At 41.4% G+C, this 21,751-nt stretch overlaps 1 protein-coding gene across 4 annotated transcripts in view; it reads right to left on the minus strand.

Annotated features, from left to right (window-relative positions):
• Window positions 1-21,751, minus strand: part of HECW1 (HECT, C2 and WW domain containing E3 ubiquitin protein ligase 1) — a 337,168-nt gene that overhangs the window by 74,712 nt on the left and 240,705 nt on the right. For all 4 annotated transcript variants that reach the window (XM_043540543.1, XM_037890003.2, XM_043540541.1 and 1 more), the window contains 5 exons: window positions 21,182-21,283; window positions 15,828-15,978; window positions 8,774-8,904; window positions 4,440-4,561; window positions 419-604 (listed from right to left, as the gene is read on the minus strand). In XM_043540543.1, the coding sequence (XP_043396478.1) occupies window positions 419-604; window positions 4,440-4,561; window positions 8,774-8,904; window positions 15,828-15,978; window positions 21,182-21,283 (692 nt within the window). The remainder of the gene's footprint in view (window positions 1-418; window positions 605-4,439; window positions 4,562-8,773; window positions 8,905-15,827; window positions 15,979-21,181; window positions 21,284-21,751) is intronic.

Here is a 21,751-nt window from a genome sequence, read left to right on the forward strand (position 1 = left end):
TCCCAAAGTATGAGGCAGAAGTATTCAGACAGAGTGTTTCTAGTCAGCATTATTAAGTCAAATATTATAAATATAGTGTTTGATTAGTGTGTGTGTGTGGGACGGAGGGGGGCGGGGGTTGGTGCAAGATTAACAATGCCTGGTATAGCATTATACAATACTGGATGCTAGCACGAATCAGACCACACTTCTTAGTGTCCTTGTGTGATGACAGAAGATAGCATAGAGAATGACATTTCTAGGGGCTAAACGTTAGACAAAGGTTTTTATTGTCGGGAATATTCTGTGTGCTCACTGATATACAAACCAGAGAGTCACAAATTTTAAGTTCACAAGAAACCTTTCACGATCATCTAGCCTCGTGAGATCGGCAGGACGGGGAAATTTACCCAGTGATTAATTGTGTTGATGCTCTCACCTTGCCCTGTTGATCTGTTTTGATCTCCCAACCCCGTGGAAGTTCCAGTTGGGTGTCAGCAAACATGTTGATAAAATTTACCAGGTCCCTGTTGTGCTGATAGCGCTCAAAATTCCGAGCATCTCTGCGGATCTTTAGAATCATGTGCTTCAAGCAGGTGCTGTTGGTGAAGACTCGATAGGCACTCTAGGATAAGGAAATCAGTTCCAGTGTTTCAAAAATGCGTTTGGCTAGCAGATATGACATACAACCTTAAGGCCTGATGCAAATCCCACTGAAATCAACAGCAATCTTTCCATCGATTTCAATGGGCTTTGGATTAGGTTCTAAGTGAACACATAGAAATAACCAATTGCCACCTGGAAATGTGAAAATTCCATACCTCTATTCACAGTAGTTAACGGTACCAAACTGCCAGATATACAAGGGTAAGTGTGCATATTTCTGGGGTATCACACATTTGAAATACATGCAGTTATGTTTATTTCACTGATCACACATTCAGAGAGATGTACTGTTTGTGTGAATGTAGACTATCACAGGGTTCAAAAAAGAACTGGATAAGTTCATGGAGGATAGGTCCATCAATGGCTATTAGCCAGGATGGGCAGGGATGGTGTCCCTAACCTCTGTTTGTCAGAAGCTGGGAATGGGCAACAGGGGATAGATCACTTGATGATTACCTGTTCTGTTTATTCCCCTGGGGCACCTGGCATTGGCCACTGTCGGTAGACAGGATACTGGGCTAGACGGACCTTTGGTCTGACCCAGTATGGCCATTCTTAGGTTCTTATGATACCATACAGATGTGAAAACATTCGTAAAAATGTATTTGTGTCACCATTCAAGCCAACATGTTCAGTACTGATTATTTGTATCTCACAGAAACATGGACAAGCCCTGATCCTGCAATTGGGTTTGTCTGTACATATCTCACTGCAGGATCAGGGCCCCAAATGAGTCACGTTAATCTGAGATGGCACAGGGACGTGTAAATTACTCATGTACCGACAACTCTTTGTTGCACCCTGCAACTCTTCACTCCAGGGAGGATGCTCCCAAAAGGAGAGCAGGCGATGTTACCGCAACCTGCCCTCTTTTAGGGGCTTCATCAGGGAGGGCAGCATTAACTTCTGCTGGGGGCTCCCATGGAAGTTACTGAAGGAATGGGCTGCCCTTAGTACATCCTCAGGCTATTTCGGTCATGCCATTCCCTGTCTATGCAACCTTCTTTTGGGGCCATACTGGCTCACTGAAGGCCCCTCGCTGACTCCAATATCATTAATAGATGTAAACAAGGGAAGAATCTGACCCAGTAACTTTGAATTTCTTTCCTTCTGTGCATTTAAATGCATTTTTAACTGTTATTTTTATTATTTAATATTTATATTACAGCAGCATCCAGAAGCCCAAAACAGGGTAGGAGCTCTGTAGCGGGGTGGTCACCCGCTCCAGTCCTAACAGGGTTAAAACAGCCTGGGGGACAGGGCTGCCCCGGGGAAGCCAAAGGCTAGGCTGATGGGGCAGGCAGCCATAGCTGGGGCTACGCCCCAATCAGGCCACACCTGGCCTTATAAAAGGCTGTGAGCCAGGCACTCAGTCAGTCTCTCTCTAGTTGTGGAGAGAGATAGGCCTAGTTGTGTGGGAGCTCACTAGGGTACCTAGAGTGAAGCAAGGCTGGGGAAAGGCCAGAGGAGCTGGGGAGCTCCAGGCTCGAAAAACCCCAGCCTGCAGGCCTTGCTGAAAGCCTAAAGCAGGTACTGGGATTGCAGAGGGGCAGCCCAACATTAGGCAAAGGCAGCAGGTCCAAAGCCTCCCTGCCGATGATGCGTGGTACAGACTGCAGTCTGTCCCAGTGTGTGGGGGCTAGATGAGGACTGGCAGTAGCTGCTGAGGCAAGGTGGGGATAGAGGGTGGGGATTCGCCGGGGAGGGGAGACCCAGACTGTGGGGGAGACTGCAGGGGGAGAACCCTGATGTAGAGGAGCACCGGGGTCCAGGAGGGACATGGGAGCCTGCAAGCAAGCGGGACACCAGCCTGCAGAGGGCGCTCCAGAATGACCAGCGGGAGGCGCCTGCGCTGGTGAGTCCACCCTGCTACAAGCTCCATTGCATTAAGTGCTGTGCAAACATAGAGGTAGATATGGTCTCTGCCCTGAAGATGTTACAACCTAAGAAAGTTTTCTGAATGCAAATATCTGAGGTCCTAGCATACTGCACAGCAGATGTTATATCATGATCTGCTACAACTGACCATTTCAGTATCACTTAGCAGCACCAGGGAAACCCAGAATTTCACATATTTTATGTCCCTGAAGGGATAAAACTGTGTTAAACAAGAGTGTTTCCATTTTAGTTTTAACTGCTGGATAATATTTTCCAACTCAAATTTCACTGGCATAATTAACACTTCTAAATTTTAATCGGAGTTTGTGGTTAAAATGTTTTAATGGCTTTAAGCCTAAAGTTATGTAGTACACTATTTTTACACAAATGGAATTTATATGACTGTGTTGATAGGCTATTCTGGCTCCAATATCAAAGACAGCTTTGTAAACGAAATGTAGGCATTAGTCACTTTCGTGACGAAGTTGGGACTCAGCATCTTGTGAGCTGTCCCTTGTACCAACTAAGACTTGTTTCAAGATAGCTTATAAAATCTTTCAGTTCCTTTTGAGAGAAGACCCATTAGCATTAGTAACGGATTAACCTCAAAAAGTTCAGAAGGGATGTTATGATGTTTATCTTACCAAATATTATCCAAATCTCTAGAGAACAGGTTCTCCCAGGGAGATTTTGCAGACTTCCTGCTTCTAGTTAGCCTGAAATTAAACCTTTTTCACTGCATGTCAGTTTTCATTCCCAGTTGCAAGCAGGAAGTGAAGTCCCATTCCAACAATGGGAAAGAGAAGTTATCTATGCATTTCTGAACCTTTGAGAAGTTTGGTTTGGGTTAGATGTAGGTTCAGTTCTTATTTTATCCAATAGAGCTGCATCACCCCTAGTCTGTAATTGCTCACTGAGTGCTAGGTTGTGCCCAGCTGCTTGACTGTAAAAATTGCAGAGGACGCAAGAAGCCTTCCAGCTTCTGTGCAAGGCCATGAGAAGAGGGATCCAGTAGAGGTTTCTGGACACCTTAAGCAGAAGGATGCAAAATGGGTGGGCAGGAGGCAGGGCTATGACCCCAGTTCCCTCTGCACCAGGCAGTAGAACTGGCCAGATGCATGGGGAGTATGCTGCACCTTCTGAGAGGGAACAAGTAGTGGGGGCAGGCCTGTGAGGTGCCAGGGAATTCCTCTCTGAGGCAGAATCCCATCAAAAGTTCCCTAGGGGGTAGTGTGAGCATGCTACATCCAACCTGGTCTTTTTCCCCATAAAGGACAATCGAGTTCTGAGTCAGGGAATTAAGGATTCACTGGGTATGTCTACAGTGCAATGTAACCCCAGGGTTAGTAGAACTCGTTAGCAGACCTTGGGCTTGAGTGTCTACACTCATTTATAACCCTAGGTTAGGAATTGTTGAACCCTGGGTCCCAACATGGGGTTCCAGGATTTTCACTGCATTATGTGGGTCTGAGTCCAACCACACATACGCCATACTTCCTAGCACTCTCTGAAAGTGTGGCCACTCTGTCCCTTTGTTCATGGTGCAGTGTAGGAAAACTTAACTGTACAGCAAACTTGACTGTCAAGAGGACAAAGAAAGTTGGCCTATGGAATTGTGAAATACTTTTGGTGGATTCCCAGAGAATGAGTCCAATGTGGCTGTGTCTATACTGCAAAGCAATAGGGCTTGAACCCTGGGTCCTGGCTCGACTCAGGCTTAACCCTCCACCACCTTGGGCCCTGGGTTAGTGCGATCTGTATGTAAATGGAAAAGGGGTTAGGCTGGAGCCTGAGTTTGAACCCTGGGCTTACATTGCAGTGTAGACATACCCACTGTGCACTCTTAAAAGAGGTCCAGAGCTCTTCCTTTTGACCCAGAAGGCAGGAGTGAGAGACGGTGAGATATTGGTGCTTACATAGTTTGCGTGCAGCACAGTGAAGAACTCGGGGTTGGTGATGAACTTTACAGCTGGAGACTGTAGCAGCAAGGTGATTTTTTGAGAATTCACTGGAGAAAGGGACCCTTCTCTCCTAATTTCTGAAAATAAAAGCAAAATAATTGACTAGTACACATAACAGGAAATACAACACAAATAGCATTCTTATTTCCTCTGCCAGTACCATCAAAGCCCACTCCACCATATTGCTCGACTTCTTTTTAATCTTAAAGTGAGGTTGTGGTCATCCAAGTGACTATGTAAAAATGACATCCACTCTTTTTGCATCTTTGAGTCATATCTACTCACATGAATGACAAAATTTTCCCTTGAGGTTAGCACTGCAGGACAAATACAGCTACAGCAATGAGAGCTGGATGACTTTCTACATTGTATGTTCCAAATTCTGGGCCACATCCTTAGCTGGTATAAACTGGCATAGCTCCATTTACTTCAATAAATCAATGTCACCCCACTAGCTTACATCAGCTGAAGATCTGGTCCAATATTGTCAGCTAAGTTCTGACTGTGGAACCTTTCTTACTGTTAATGAATTTAGAGTGGGAAGAACACACATGAGGTTTTGGGCTCAGTTTGCAGCGCTGATGCTTTTAAACCAAAATCAGTTTTTGACTTACAAATCTGATGTGGAAGTCATCAAGAGAATGAATACAGAACTACATAATATAATGTTGTTAGTCACTTTTCTATCTATAATTACACCGTATCATTCTGTCCACTTAAGACTGTGAAAAAAGACTTTGTGATATAGCTCTCCTGACTTCGATGGAGTTAAACCAATTTATTTCACCTGAGGCTATGACAATGCACCTTTATTTGTGGCCACTCACGCATCCCTGTGGATTTTCCTTTAAATTAAAAAGTTAGTACCAAATTCTACATTTTTTCCTCTCTCCACAGCCAAACAATATATATATAGCAAAGACACATTAAAAAGGCACATGCCACAGGTGATGGTTCTTTTTTATTTAAAAAAAAAGGGAAAGAAAAGGCATATTAAATCAAATCCAGCCACTATTTATGTGAGTGATTCCTGGCAGCATTATTATTAATTTAATATTTTATTATGTAAGTAACCATAGTGGTACTGTATATATGTAACAGTAATACTGTAAGTCTACTGTAAATATGTATCCAAATTAATATTACAAGTAATATAAGTAGTAATAGAACACAAATCATATACCATTTTCATCTCAATTAACTATTAGAAGGAGTTCAGTTAAACTGAATCATAAAAATTGCAATACAAACGAGTGCAAAAGTGGTTATATATCATGTGAAGTATGTTTGGTTATGACTTATAGTGATTTTAAAGGAAAGAAAAAGATTCAGGCTAATAATACACAAAACTAAATATTTAACAAAGCTATTTAATCTATGCTTTTTTAAAAAATATTCACTCTGAATAGGCTTTCCTCTTCCAGGAGACATAAAAGGAATTGAACCATAGGTCATGCAGGCTATTTCCTGCTAATAAAGACTAGCCAGTAATGGAATGCAAACACAGGAGAAGGAGGAAAAGAGGTGTTAGATGTAATAATAGACATAATTAAGTGGCAACTCTGCTATAGGTGTGAATTTTCAGAAGGGCTGAGTATTGACTGCCCGTGTTGCAGGCACAAGTTTAACTAAATACACACCCATTTTTTTTTATGTGCACCAAGTGAAGTGCGGGCGCAAGTCTGAGTGCTTGTGTTTCTCCCCATAGGACTTGCACCTGCAATCAAGCATTTAGTGACGCAAGCACTCAGCTTTCCACTTGTAGTTCAATTCCAGGTGCAAAAATGTGGATGAAAATTTTATGGGCACAAGATCTGCATGCAGAAGGGAGGGATGGCCTTTTCAAATTTGGCCCATACTATCAAAATTACTGTGACCCAGGAAGCCCCTCACTGCCAACTGGAAGTGGGCGCACAGTACATAACTCTCATCACACCTGACATACTCATTGCCCCAACTTGCTGTTATCATAATCTGTATCTAAAAGGTGTTGTGCAAGGTATATGCAAAATGGTAACATGCTGGTCATTAATATTATTGTGTTGTCTGTATGGGTGATTGCAGTGTGTTCCTAAAATGTACATGGCAGACACTGCCTAAACCCAGCCTGTTCTAGACAAAGGAATGTTGTTTCTCCAGCTTGACTGTTTCCAATGTAAATTAAGCAAGGTGTGACCAAACATAACGAAAAGGACATTTACATGAAAGGTAAACAAATCCATTAGCCGAGCAAGTCGGGGAGATAACCACTTAACAATCTCCATGGAGGATGGAGGCTGCATCTCCAGGAAACCTTTCTGCATCTTGAAACAGAGTCAAAGAACTTTGGGAAGATATAAGCAGAAGCAATAAGCTATCACCAGATGAATGCAAGGGATTAGAGCTATTGTAATTGAGAGAGTTTACTCATGGGGGTTAAAGTCTGAAGTCACTATAGGTAAGAAATGAGCTTAGACCAAGCTTGTATGCAGGGCAGTTGTAGCCGTGTCAGTCCCAGGATAGTCAAGATAGTATCTCTTATTGGACCAACTTCTGATGGTGAGAGAGACAAACTTTTGAGAGCTCTGTGTGGCTCAAAAGCTTGTCTCTCTCACCATCAGAAGTTGGTCCAATAAGAGAGATTACCTCCCCCACCTTGTCTAGACCAAGACTGTAACTTGCTAGAATTAAGTTTTTAGTCATGAGAAGGCGTGTTTTGTTTGTAATCTTTCCTCTCTTTCATTCTTACTTGAGATCATTTAAATCTATCTTCTTTGTTAATAAACTTATTCTTATCTTATTACAGAACCATATAAGTGCAGTACATTAATATGAAGTATGGGTCCTCAGCCAAACTAACAAGCTGGTGAGCACGCTGTCTGTTTGAAGGCAGCAAATGCAATAACTTCTGTGAAGGTCCAGTGAGAGGAACTGGACACTGCAGGGGAGATGGTTTTAAATTTGGGGAGACGAGGGACTGTTGATGACACCCTGCAAGGAGTAACCATGCTGGTGGGAGCCAGGGTAAGATAATTGTGCTGTGAGCAGACTGCTTGTGTCAGGGCGTGAGTCAAACCTACACAGCACAGATGCCCCCAAGCTTACAGGTCGGCAGTAACACAACCCTGGCTGATCTGGATGAACCCCTGTCATAAATATAAAGGGAAGGGTAAACACCTTTAAAATCCCTCCTAGCCAGAGGAAAAAACCCTTTCACCTGTAAAGGGTTAAGAAGCTAGGATAACCTCGCTGGCACTGGACCAAAATGACCAATGAGAAGACAAGATACTTTCAAAAGCTGGAGAGAGGGAGAAACAAAGTCTCTCTCTCTCTCTGTCTGTGTGTGATGCATTTGCCGGGAACAGAAAGGAATGGAGTCTTAGAACTTAGTTAGTAATCTAGCTAGATATGCATTAGATTCTGTTTGTTTAAATGGCTGAGAAAATAAGCTGTGCTGAATGGAATGGATATTCCTGTTTTTGTGTCTTTTTATAACTTAAGGTTTTGCCTAGAGGGATTCTCTATGTTTTGAATCTGATTACCCTGTAAAGTATTTACCATCCTGATTTTACAGAGGTGATTCTTTCACTTTTTCTTCTATTAAAATTCTTCTTTTAAGAACCTGATTGCTTTTTTCATTGTTCTTAAGATCCAAGGGTTTGGGTCTGTGTTCACCTATGTAAATTGGTGAGGATTTTTATCAAGCCTTCCCCAGAAAGGGGGTGTAGTGCTTGGGGGGGATATTCTTTGGGGGAAAGATGTTTCCAAGCGGGCTCTTTCCCAGTTATATATCTGTTAGACGCTTGATGGTGACAGCAATAAAGTCCAAGAGAAAAAGGAAAATAGTTTGTACCTGGGGGAAGTTTTAACCTAAGATGGTAAAAATAAGCTTAGGAGGTTTTCATGCCTGTCCCCACATCTGTACCCTAGAGTTCAGAGTGGGGAAGGAACTTGACAACCCCCATTGTGTCACAATCACACTATCACCAAAATGAAACAATGTAGCTACTGTAACTGCAAGCTTGAGAAAATAGGCACTTTCTCCATTTGCATTTATAATACGTGAACATTCAAACCCAATCTATTGTAAAAACACTTTGTCTAAGTAAGGACTCATTAAAGGAGCCTCCTAACACTTGCTTATTTCCTTCTCAGGGTCTATTCATGCTCTATACTCTTTCCTTTCACTTAGCCATTTCTGCTGTAAAGTACTGAAGCCTGAGTCTTCATCAGGGCACTGTGTTCAGCTTGTTTCCCAGAATGGAATGCCATCTAGTGCCACATACTGGTAATAGCTTCCTCTCCCATACCTGAGTTTGGCTGGGAAGAGTCTGCCTCAGAGTCACTTCCTCCTCCAATGGAGAGCCTCTCGACTCTGTTGTTCACAATAGCATCATCATCTGGCCTCTCTGTTGCAATAGTCCGCTGAATATTTTGATACCTGCATATTTTGTGCGAAAGAAAAAAGGTAATTTAGCTATACGTTTTAGTGGAATAATGGTACAAAGCATTTTGCTGCTCACAAAAATGCCTTTCTATCTCTTAATGAGTTGGAAAAATCACTACTTTTGAACAATTAAAATATTGCTAAAATCTGCATGTACTTTTAAAGCACCAATGGGCCTGAGTCTTCCCTGTCTTGCACCGTGCAAATCACCCACATTCCACAGGGATCAGTAACTATACAAGGTGAAAGGCAGGGAAGAAGCAAGTCCCAATTTGTCATAGGTTAACATAATCAATCAAACAGGGCCTGATCCTCTGATGTGCTGAGTGTCCTCAACTCCCAACAATTGCAATGGCAGTATGCTCAATGTGTTCAACACTTCACAGCCTTGGCTCCATAACCATTCTTCTTTTTTTACTAATCATTATTATTAGTCATGTTTGTTGTGGTAGTGCATAGAGACCAGCCGAGAACAGGCTCATTGTGCTAGGCACTGTACAAACCCAGAATAATGCACAATCTCTGCCCCGAAGAGCTGACAATCTATTAGATAAAACAGACACAGGGAAGAGGAAAGTGGTGTAACACACAAGCAGAGTGAACAACATAAGGGCAGGACATGTCCTGTTAGTTCCATGCTTTTTTTGTGTGTGTGTATGGATTGAATTTGGTGATGATAAGCTGAAGGGAAAGGGTTGGAGGGGACAGAGCAGTGTTTAATTTGTGCCAGGGTTTGCCAGGACTGAGCCCTGGCACCTCTGGGCTTGGCAGTTCATAGTCCTCTGGGCTTGCTGCATCAGTTATGAATGTAAAAAAATTGCCTGAGCCCTGGCATCTTTCATTACAAATTAAGCACTGGGACAGAGCCGGTGAGAACAAGGAGGGAAACAAAGAGGACAATAGAAGAGGCAGGTGTGGACTGAAGCTTTTAAAACCTTTTTCTCTGTTATGGCAATTTCATGTTTGACTTCAAGTGAGACTACTCTTGGGCTTAAAGTTAAGCAGGTGCTTAAATACTTTGCTGGATCAGGCCAGAGTGTTAATGACATTGCAGGTTTGAGTCCCATAAAGGATGTTCTCTTTTATGTGTTTGTTTAAAATATGCAGTATACAGTACTAATTCTATATATTGTAAAACAGAGATAAATAATGTGGGAAGTCAATCCTGCTGTAGCCATACTGGTGACTCATTCATTGAACATTTGATAGACTAGGGGTGAGAGAACCTCCATAGCTTCTAACCTTTATGTTCATGACCAGGCCCCAGCCTGGGATTCTGATAATGTATGTCAAGAATGTGACAAATTTTAAATTATTTAATGAGAAATATTTTTAAAAATAGATATCTATCTTAATCATTTTAACTAGCTTCTGCCCCACCCTGATATTTTTAAACACTTTTTGTTGTCTCATTTTCATTAGCTCTCAGCATTCATAATGGGCCAGATCCCACCTGGCATAAATCCATGTAGCTTCATTGATTCTATTTGATCTTTGGCCCAAGGTTCTTTGTCTCTCTTTTTTTCCTAGTTTCTGTTCTTCTTTCTTTCATCTGTATGACTCCAGACTTATGAAGAGTATCCCTCCATTTTTCTCTTTTTTTTTTTTCCTGTTTTTTTTAAATATGCATTTATGCCACGTTAGATTTTTTGGCCTGAACTCAAGGGGTTAATGTCTTCAAAGTGCCATGACATCTCTGAAGACAAGTAGTCTGGACCTTGGTTTTACATCCCATTCAAAAGACAGCATCTCCAACAGCATATAACTCTCAACAAGTTACTGGAGTTTAGGCTAAATTATGGAAAATGGGTGAAAATTTAATGGATTTATACTTGACTAACACAGTAGTTTTCATTTCCCTCAGTATTCCAAGTTTTCCTTTAATGTAGCTTTTAATAGCTCAATAAATAACATTTAGAATTGGTTAAAAAAGTAAGATAATTGGGGATTTTTGTTTTTAGATAAACATACACCTTATAAGCAAATTATTATAGTAGATTTCACAACTACATTAATTTACCTCTACTTTCCCCCCCTTACTTTATAAGAAGCTTTTAAAATTTTTATTCACTTGACTGTAGGCTAATTGAGTAAACTTTCCACTCCAATACTGTAGGAGTTTTACAACACCCTTATGCAACAGCAGAGAAGAAAAAAGTAGTTAATATAGTCAAAAGTTTTATATATATGGTAACTGTAGCTTCAATTTAATTAGATGTTAGAAAATCCCCTGCTGGCAAACTTTACACAGTAATGCTAGCTGTATGCCAAAAACAGGCTTTTTTTTTTTGGGTCTAGATATTGTAAAATTGTCTTATATAAATACCAGAAAATGCCCATGTAATTGTGTTTAAAAAAAACAAAACAACTTTGAAAGGGCAAAAGTTATGGGAATGCATTTGAAAATTGGTCCCTTTTCAGAGTGATTTGTCAAAGAAAGTGGTTTAGAAAAACCACAACAGAGGCTGTTTTTACTGTACTATTATCTAGTGTGTCATTTATTATTATTCATGTAAAGACAAGTCTAGTTACACAAATTCTGCACAGTTTAACCAGATCACAGTGGATTGTTAACCATGTCATGTAATTTGAACAGCGGTGGCTGTTAACTCCTTCAGTAACTGGAGGAAAGACAAGAAGTGCTGTAGTAAAGGAGGAAGACTCTTCTAATAAAGAAATATAGGGGTGTTTGTCTAGATCCTGCAAAATGTCCATTAAAGTCATTGGGAATCTCTGAGTACCCAGAGAATGAAGGATTAGGCCCTTGGAACAGAATACTCACAGGCATTCCTTTTAAAAACTAGATTTCCAATACTTTGTGGTTTTGGCAGGGCCGAAAATAGCAAGCTTTCCTAGTGATATTTTGGTATTTCCACTCCTTCTCCAAGATGAATCTAGGAAGTGGGAAGGTGAACAGATTTGTGTGGAAAGAAAGTAGACTGAGCTTTTTTTCAAAACTCAAAAGGTTTTGGGTTCCATTTTGTTTGAGTTTGGGGCAAAAGTTCAGGCTGACTTTAATTCTATCATCCAGGCTCTTTGTATACAGTTGCTTCACCACGAAAGGATTTTCAAGCAGAGTTACCAAAAACTGTTCCAGGCAATGAGGTTTGACCTACAATAACAAAACTTTTTTTAAAGGATTGTTGAAAATAATATTCAAGCCTAAGTAGTGGTTTTCAACAACAGCTTAAGAAAAGGTTTTTCTCACAAGCTGGTAATCCAAGTTACCTGAATTTTTTGAATGAGCTAATCTTGAAACCTGTTTCAGGACAGAGATAATTTCTCTATTTCACCCAGCCGTAAAATATAAAAATTGCTTCCCACTTTTGAAATACAGATTGGTGAAGTTTGTTGCAATGGCCAGTTTGTATCCCTTTTGCTGGAATTTCTGGAAATATCCATGGCTACACATATACAAACATAGTCATGACAAGAGAAGCCTCCTAAAGACTTGGTGGTCTATTCAGTATTTTTACTTAATGGGGCTCTTTTACAGCAGAGATTAAAGAATTACCAGATGGCTTTTTTGTGCTAAGAAACCATGGGATTCCACCATTACTCAGTTGTAATGTGCTTAGTCTCCACTGGGAATCAAGTGAGGAGAAATATGCTACTAATGAAAATCCCCTCCACTTCTCACTATATATCCTAAATGCTAAAAATACCCATATACAGATGAGCAGCAAAGGTATTATTGGCTTAATTGCAGTGTATGAAATCATTAATGATCAAATCCTAAACCAAACATGGGTGGCAAGAAAGGAACCAAACTATATGAAAACATGGAAAACTAAAATGTAAACCAAGGATGTCAGTTCAGTGGTTCTCAACCAGGGGAACATGTACCTCTTGGGTATGCAGAGGTCTCCCAAGGGGTACATCAATTCATCTAGATATTTGCCTAGTTTTACAACAGGCTACTTAAAAGGCACTAGCAAAGTCAGTACAAAGTACAATTTCATACAATGAAATGTTTATACTGCTCTACATACTATACACTGAAATGTAAGTACTATATTTATATTCCAATTGTTTTATTTTATAATTATACGGTAAAAAATGAGAAAGTAAGCAATTGTTCAGTAATGGTGTGCTGTGACACTTTTGTATTTTTATGTCTGGTTTTGTAAGCAAGTAGTCTTAAAGTGAGGTGTAACTTGGGGGTACACAAGACAAATCAGACTCCTGAAAGGGGTACAGTAGTCTGGAAAGGTTGAGAGCCACTGACTTAGGCCATGTCTACACTAGCACTTATATTGGCAAAACTTTTGCTGCTCAGGGGTGTGAAAAAACATAAGTTTTGCCGGCATAAGCATTCGCGTGCACGGCGCTATGTCGGCGGAAGACGGTCTCCCACCACCACAGCTACCGCCACTCATTGAGCTGGTTTTATTATGTCGACAGGAGAGCTCTCTCCCATCGACATAACAGTTACACAAGTGCTCTTACAGCGGCACAGCTGTAAGTGTAGATATGGCCTAAGGGTATTGCCAATTAATCTGAGCTAGCTAACACAATTGTCATTTCTAGTTTAGACACTCACCAACGTTTGTTCTGGTTGGTTGTGGCTCACCCAAGAGAGTTGAACCTCATGGAACAAATGGTGACTGTCTACAATAAATTTATGATAGTATTCATTAGCTCAGCTTAATTGGTAATCAATTAACTCAAGTTACAGCACAACAAAAAACGGTAATTTACACAGGCCCTTAATGGCTGCGGACGACATCTATCCAATTCACTGCAAGGGGTTTCTAGAAATGCCTGTCTTTTTTTCTTTATACGTTAATATGGTAGCCTGGCACCTTCTGAGGAAAATTATAATTAAAACAAACTATTGCAAGTTCTTACCACTATAAACAAAACTACATATGCTAGTCAAATGCCCACTCTGTGCCCAGCATGATAGGTTTGGAGAGAAGCGGACGACAATTCCTCATGGACCTGTTTGTGGTTATGATCTGTTTTGCACAACAGACATTTTCAGAAAGCTAGTTAGCCCTTAGGAAAACTCCCTGATGGCTGTCATCTGCGACCATTTTCTCCCTACAAAGGATCTGAGGAACTCCCATATTATTTTCCTGCCATGGAAAGAAGGACCATTGAAGCTCCCTCTGTCTCCTAGCTTGGCACTCTGATGATCCCCAGATGATGTTTTTAAAGTACTAGAAAAACCCAAACCAACCTTCATGCCATTTTAAAGCCTATAATCAGAGGATAACAATTTCAGTCTTGCTTATTTAAATAAGAAACTATATCATTACAGTAAGCAGGGGCAGAGGATAAGAAAATGTTTTCTGAGGTAATAGTGGAAGTTTATTGCCCAGCTATTTATTTCTTTTACTCTTCTGCCCTCAATTCAATCTGAAATGCAAAGAAACAAAGGAAACTGTAACAAATCTGTGTGTGTAGAGTAGTAGTTGAACAGACATTGCTATCAGTGATAAAGTTCCCTCATTTGGAGGGAGACTCCCTCTCTCAGGATTAATTTTAAAGAAGTGTTTCTGGTTTCCTCCAGCTGTGCAAAGGGCTTTGAAATGTCTTTCAGTGGGATACTCCTTAGCACTCATTATTTCAAACAAATATCTCATTCATGCCGTCACAGCTTGTCAACCTTGCTGATGTCAACAGCTACATGTTGATGCTTCCCAATCCATGGACCTGGCCGCACTTGGGAACCACTAGAGCTCTATAGTGGGGACATAATTCCAACTGTATGACCATCCATAACATTCAGCCTGCATCACTGGTGGAGGAAAAATTACAAAGGGAGGCTCTCAGCAACTAGAGCTGTTGCTTTCCTGACCCCAACTCTGAATAGCTCCCATAAGACTGGGGTAGATATATAGGTGTAGCAGCTGGAAGAGCAGAGTGGAGGTCCGGATTGCTGACGCACCTCAAAGCTGTGGGCTGACGCCTGAACTCAAAGCCTGATTGCTTGACTTCTCTTCATATTCTCATCCAGACCATCTGTCCTCTCTGTTCTCATAGGTAACACTGAAGCTCTGCCTTCCCACCCTTACCTGGACTGATCCTTCCCATAAGTGGTGGGAGGAAAAGTGAAGGGAAACCATTATTGGACCAACTTTTGTTGGAGGAAGGGACAAGCTTTTGCACTTCACAGAGCTCCTTTTCTTCAGGTGTGGAGAAGGAAACTAGAGTGCCCAAGCAAAATACAAGGTGGGACAGATGGTTAAGTATAAGGGGCTCACACACATTGTAGGAGACCACTTAAAATGAAGTGGGCAATTAAAACTTCAGCAGTCCTAGGAAAAAGGAGCATTAGTAGGCAGCAGGGTGTATTACATGTTGTTGCAATGGGCCATAAAACTAGTGTCTCTGTTAACTCTGCTGGACACTAAAAAACATGGATTTATGTATTTAAGTTCCCAGGCTTGTCTTTTGAAGGTGTTGTAGAGGTTTCCTTTGAGGATGAGGACTGAGCACATGTCACTCTGTGCAATGTACTATGTTCACTTTGCATCTCTAGACTGTAATCTGTTTGGTCAGGCACTTTGCTATTTTTAAACACCACCTCCTGTTGTAAAGTACCTTATGGACTTATGGCACTACATAAAATACTAATTAAAAAGTACAGTGTTTTATCATTGTAAAGCCAGCCTGAAAGTAGCACTGAAAACTGTTTCAATTTATTTTGGGCTCCCAAATTGCCAGTGCTAAAAATGTCACCTTTTTGAAAGCAAGATGCTAACCATGCACCAGCAGTAGGTTCTGACCTGCTAATTGTTGTTCAACATTGTACCTTCAAATATATCTCATAGCTTATTTATGTTGAACGTTTTAGTCATTTCAGGAACATTTCAGATGCTGGTTTGGAATAACATGAGTACCATTTCTCTGAACTAGAACATTTTCGTGGTGGTGGTGGTTTGGAATTTCAGTCCAGAATTACTCACCGCCGATTGAGCTGCTCCATTTGTTGGATTGAACCAGATCTGCGTATTCCGTCTGGAGTGGCTGCTGCTGTGGGGCGCTGCCATGTTGTGGTTCGATTCACGTGATCCACATAAAATACCCTTCCATGGCTGTCTATCCGAGCTTCCCAGTCTAGTATTAAAAAAGAAAGGAAAGGAGGAAGCCATCAGTTTGAGAAATTTCAGAAAGCCTAGATGCTCATGAGATACATGTGTACATACATACACACGAACATCTGAGCTGGCAAACTGGGTCAGACCAATGGTCCATCTTGCCCAGTATCCTGTCTCGAACCAGAACTTGCCCAGTGTCCAGTACCAGAACTGCAGGGGAGTGTACAGAACAGAGCAATTAAGGAGTGATATACCATGTCTTCCACTCCCAGCTTATGATAGTCAGAAGTGTAGGGTTGTCCAAGCACGGGGTCGCATCCCTGACCATCATGGCTAGACTAATAGCCGTTGAAGGAGGTATCCTCCATCCAGTTCTTTTTTTGAACCCGTTTATACTTTTGGCCACAGCAATAAGTTCCATAGGTTTGTTGTATGTGTAGTATACATACATAAATATTACTTCACACAGAGCCTACAGTCACCCTGTGGAATTCATTGCCACAGGCCATCAATAATGAGTGAGACACAGTGACTATTTTTAAAAGGGACTGGATAATTCTATAACCATTAATGCCTCTTATAGTTCTGCTTCTTGAGGTGAGTAATCAAATTACATGCTTTAGAGCATAAAAATTTCCCTATGTAACGCTCACATACAGCATTGCACAACTGGCTATATTCATTGTGGATGGGAAAACCATAAGGAATTGGTTACTGGTAGCCAGGATGCTAGGCTTGGTGGATCAGTGATTTAATCTGGTGTGGCAAGTCCTATATTCACTTTTTTTGTTATGTTTCAGAATAAACTTGATAGTGGGTTTTTTTAAGCTTTCAGAAGGATAATACAGAGCAGCGTAAGGCCCTCTCCCTAAAACTCATCACAGACTGGTTGGACATATTTTTTTATTTTTTAAATCTACCACTCTAATAAGGACCAGATAGCTGAGGAAATTGGTAACAAGATACTGAGCCTTCCACCCTCACGTCTCTTGTTAAAATTACGTTCAAGTTGACCAGAAGTGTAACCAAAAGCCCATACCCATCTGATGGCTGCTTGTTGGCTTGCATGAAATACACTGGTAGTTAAAAGCATCAAGAGCACTGGTAAAGGTGTTAGGAATAAGAGGAAATTTAAGAAGTGAATGAGCTAATCAAATTCTACATAAAAATCCTTAGAATTTTTTGAGTGAAGTTGCACAAATTTGATCTGTTAACTACACTATTGTTACACAAAGATCCATCAGCTGATGACATAGCTGTACAGTAAAATATATTCCCCCTCCTGGAGCACATCTGTACCCCCAAGAGTGGTAAAGTCCACTTTTTTCCCCTCTGTGGCTCTGTGTTCCACCTTAGGACCAGGGGTTCTGGGTTCTTTGTGAACCTTCCCTCATACCCTCCAAAAGCAACAGAGAGCTGTGTTTCCTCCTACTGCATCTAGAATCCAACTCCCTGCAACCAGCTACCTTCCCCCAAACACTGTGCCTGATTAGTAAGGAGATAGACGGTGCTGGCCAGAGCTAAGGTGCCATGCCTTATGTTATTAAAAATACCTTTGTTATCCACGTGGGTACCTGAGTGGGGGTCTGGGCAAAGGCTAACCAGCACCCAACACTCCAGATTGGAGCACCCAGATAACAATCCGAACAAAATCATGACTCGGTGTATAATCCGTAAACCCTAGGCAATGATGTGTCCTCCACTGCAACCAGCCTATAGGGACTCTTGAAGGACGCTGGTCAGTCAGGGCCTGTTGAAGAACCCTAAATTCCCAGATAACAGTTGACATCTCCTTGAGACATATCAGTTCACATTCTGTACTCTTGCTAACGCCAACCACACATACATTCACACCTCAGCAAAAACAATGTCACACAGAATGCATTAAGGTAGGTGTTACCCACAAACCCAACCGAATGTCACACTGCCTGAAGAAAGCATGTTACAATGTGTCTACAATGGTAATCCAGCCTCTGAGCAGAAAGCATCCAGTCAAACCTAGCAGCAGCTGGATGTGTCCAGTGCTTGAGGTCACAGTGGAAACATCAGGTCAGGATAAAGGAGACACAGTGAAAGCTCAAGGAGAGCGTGTGAGAATATATCTGCGGGGCGTCTTTGTCTTGTAGGGCACGGGTCAGAGCCTTGTGCTACAGCATCTGGCCCGAGAGAGTTGTGTGCGCTGATGTGACTATTCCTTGCCAACATATAAACAAAACTCACGGTTGGTTGATGGGCATTTATTTCCCTCCCATGCAGCATTACCATCACACAGGGGAGTAAATAATTCAAATGGCATACAACACAGAATTTGTGGTAAGATGAATGGATGGCTGCACAGATAAATGTATAGACTGACAAATAGACAGAGGCCATGATTTTGAGCTCCGTCCCAGCCCCTTTATGTTGCTCCAATGATATAAAGGGTCCAAAAACCAGCCAGATCACCACATGTGGGAATTACCCCTTAGCAGAGGGTTTCTCTGGGCAATATAGGGCTGACATTATGGCCCTACACCTTATAACTTCAGAGTAGGGGCACACCAGGAGATAGCCTGGGATCAGGAGAAGGTGAGGCCACTGTGCTCTGCACTCCAATTATCCTGGGCTGCCAGATGGCCCTTTGGGACCACTGCAGCCCTATGTACATTACACCAGATTACATCACATTACACCACATTACATCACATAAGTAAGAGTATTACATTACTCTTACTTACACCATGAGCCAAACCTGTCCCTGGCAGACCCACAACCCCGGAGGGACAAAGTCACCTTGCTACTCTTTACATCCCTGTCTGTGGTACATCTTCTAAGTGGTGCAGCTCAGTCAAAGAAAAAGTTCTCATCAGGACTAACAGAATAAACTAAATTTTGAAGTCAAATTGTTTTGGTGCTATGATCAAGCAAGACTGACTACAAGAGGAAAACCACCTCACTTTTTGAATCTACATGTCTCCCAAAAGCCTTTAATTGATTTTCCTGAAACCTCACAAAATATTCTACCATGAGCTAAAATCTGGCATGTGATATTTCAGGCACATGGATTTGGCTATGGGAATGTTAAGGTTCAGTCGATATTGTTCTTGTAATGATGGGAAATGATCTTCAACCATAACTATGGACAGACTCTGGTGTCTCCTCCTTTTAGAAGCTCTCAACATTGTTCACTGTAGACCTGATTAAAATGAATAATCTCTCTCCATGGGTGTGGTTTGGGAGGAGCATGAGGGGCACTGTCCCTCCCCCAAACTGCGTGTCTCGGGCAGGCGTTGCCCTCCAAACATGGCATGTTGGCGTGGCTGGAGCTGCCCCTGCCACGTCTCTCTCTCTCTCTCATATTTAAGAGTGATTTAGTTGTGATAAGCAAGGGAAAAGGGTCTTTCTGCAACACTGGAAAAAGAAAAATCTTCAGATCAGACCTCAGTTTGTACTTCTCATGGGCTTTAAAAATGACATAGATTGTACTGGGAATTGCATGGATATCAACTGAGGAATTATTTAATTCAATTTCTTTAGCAAAAATTCATGTGGCACTGCACATTGAAGAGGGATATATTCAGGGACAAAATACTTTACATGTATTACAAGTAGGATATAGTGTAGATATCAAAATAATGGGTGCATTATTAAATAAATATTACTATCAGATGATTGTACTTTTGCTTTTGTATAGATTAAACTCCATCATAATTGCCTTCATTAGGAGCAACTACTTACCTTTTGAGGCTGGTGTTAAAACGGAGGTGGAATGTATTAATCAAGCCATAGGGCTGAACTTGAATGTCTCCGATCAGTGCATGGATTAGAGTAAATTTCATTTGCATGGCTGCTGTCAGTGTGCTATTAATAGGTAGTGTAGCTGGAAATTTCTCCCCTTCACAAAGTGGTGAGGTAAGATTAGGGGGAAGAGAAATATTTACTTATTACAGATGTAACTGTTCCTAATTCATCATTCACTGGTAGGCCACACAGTGCCCCTAATAAGACTTCATGGGGCTGAAGGCAGTTGGATCATTCACCACTACTGTATAACTGATGCCAGCATCGAGTGGAATTTTCAGTTTAGGAAATACTAACAACTTGGTGCATAAATGATTTTTTTTTTATTAAGGACACCATAGGCCAAATGGCTACATTCTTTACTCAGGCTGAGAAGAAAATAGATTTGTTTTTAAGCCTGGTTAGTTTTCAAGATGCTGAGCATTTTTTCCTGTTAAACCATGTGCTAAATTCGAAAGATGATACACTATGTGTTGTAGGGCAGAGAGTGCGCTCTACTGGACAAATAACGCTAATGCAAAAAGTTAAAAGCTATGAAATCCTCCCCAGTAAAATGCAGAAGTGCTCTTATATGGAAGCACAAAAACATGCAGATAGAGAAAGCTGTAGGTCCATACGTCAGTCACTCTGCTTCAGAGCAGAGACCCTCACATTAACTGTTAGAGGGGGCACTGCAATTGAAATGTGACATCACTAGAATATGACCTACCTTGTCCCTGTCTTCTCCTCTTATCACTCTGATTAAGAATTGATACCTGTCTCAATTTTTCAAAAGAGAATCCTGATTTTGAGAATGCCTGGCATTGCAAGCAAGGCTGCAAGGACAAGACAGCATCCCAAGCTGTCTTTGAAGCTGACACAGGGTATGTCTACACAGCAAAAAATTACCCATGGCAGTAAGTCTCAGAGCCCAGGTCAATTGACTCAGGCTTGCAGGGTTACAGCCTGAACCCACATTGTCTACATTACTACTTTTAGCCCCACAGCATGAGCTCCGCAAGCCCACCACACTTGACCTAGGCTCTGAAACTCTGTGTAGACGTACCCATAATGTGCCACAGGGATGCAACGATTAGGCTAGAGGACAAACATTAAAGACAATAAGACTACTTTGCCCTTACAATACACACAGCCTTTCATTGGAGGAGCTCAAAACACTTTTACCACCTCACAACACTCCTCTGAGACACTGAAGTGTTATTATCCCCATTGTATAAATGGGGAAACTGAGGCACAGAGCAGTTGTGTGTCTTGCCCAAGATGACATGGTGACACCTACAGTAAGGACCAAATAAGGAAAATAAAAGGACACATTAAGTGGGTTTGGAACAAGGTGGATGCAAGGGATGAGGAGATTATTTAGAGACATACTGACCTGTACACTGTTTTAGGTTAACAGGAAAGGTTGAAAAAAATAATACATTTAAAAAACTAAAGCTTACTTGGTGGAAGAGGCTCATCAATAGTTGGATAGTGATGGTGGTCAGGCCTCAGGGAAGGAAGCTGGCTGACTGGCTGAGAATTATGGAGTAAAGGACAATCACCTATGGACAAGATATTCAAGATATTCATATTCATTTACTGTTTTGGCAAAAAGTGGTTTAAAATGCACTACTGTAAAACAAGTTACTAAAAGAACTGAAAAACAAAAACAAAACCCAACAAAAACAAACAAACAAACAAAAAAAACAGGGCAGGCAACCACCTGGTGTATTAGCTGCTATGGCTTATTCATATGTCCAGGCATGGTTTTACTAACTTACATGGCAAAGAATTATTAAAATAATGCAGATAAGGATCCGATCTTGGGCTTGAGCACCTAATAAGAAATGATGGGCTAGATTCTGGACTCATTTACTCTAGATTTACACCAATGTAAGTGAGGAGAATCAGGATTGATGTCTGAGAAGTACTTCATAAATGCTACCAAGTTCAAGGTTTTGGGAGTTCCTGCAGGAACTTGGAAGGACCATACAAAAATCCCAGCTCCAACCTTGCATTCACTCCAGCTA

The sequence above is a fragment of the Chelonia mydas genome, chromosome 2 (assembly GCF_015237465.2).
Source record: "Chelonia mydas isolate rCheMyd1 chromosome 2, rCheMyd1.pri.v2, whole genome shotgun sequence".
Lineage (NCBI taxonomy): Eukaryota > Metazoa > Chordata > Testudines > Cheloniidae > Chelonia > Chelonia mydas.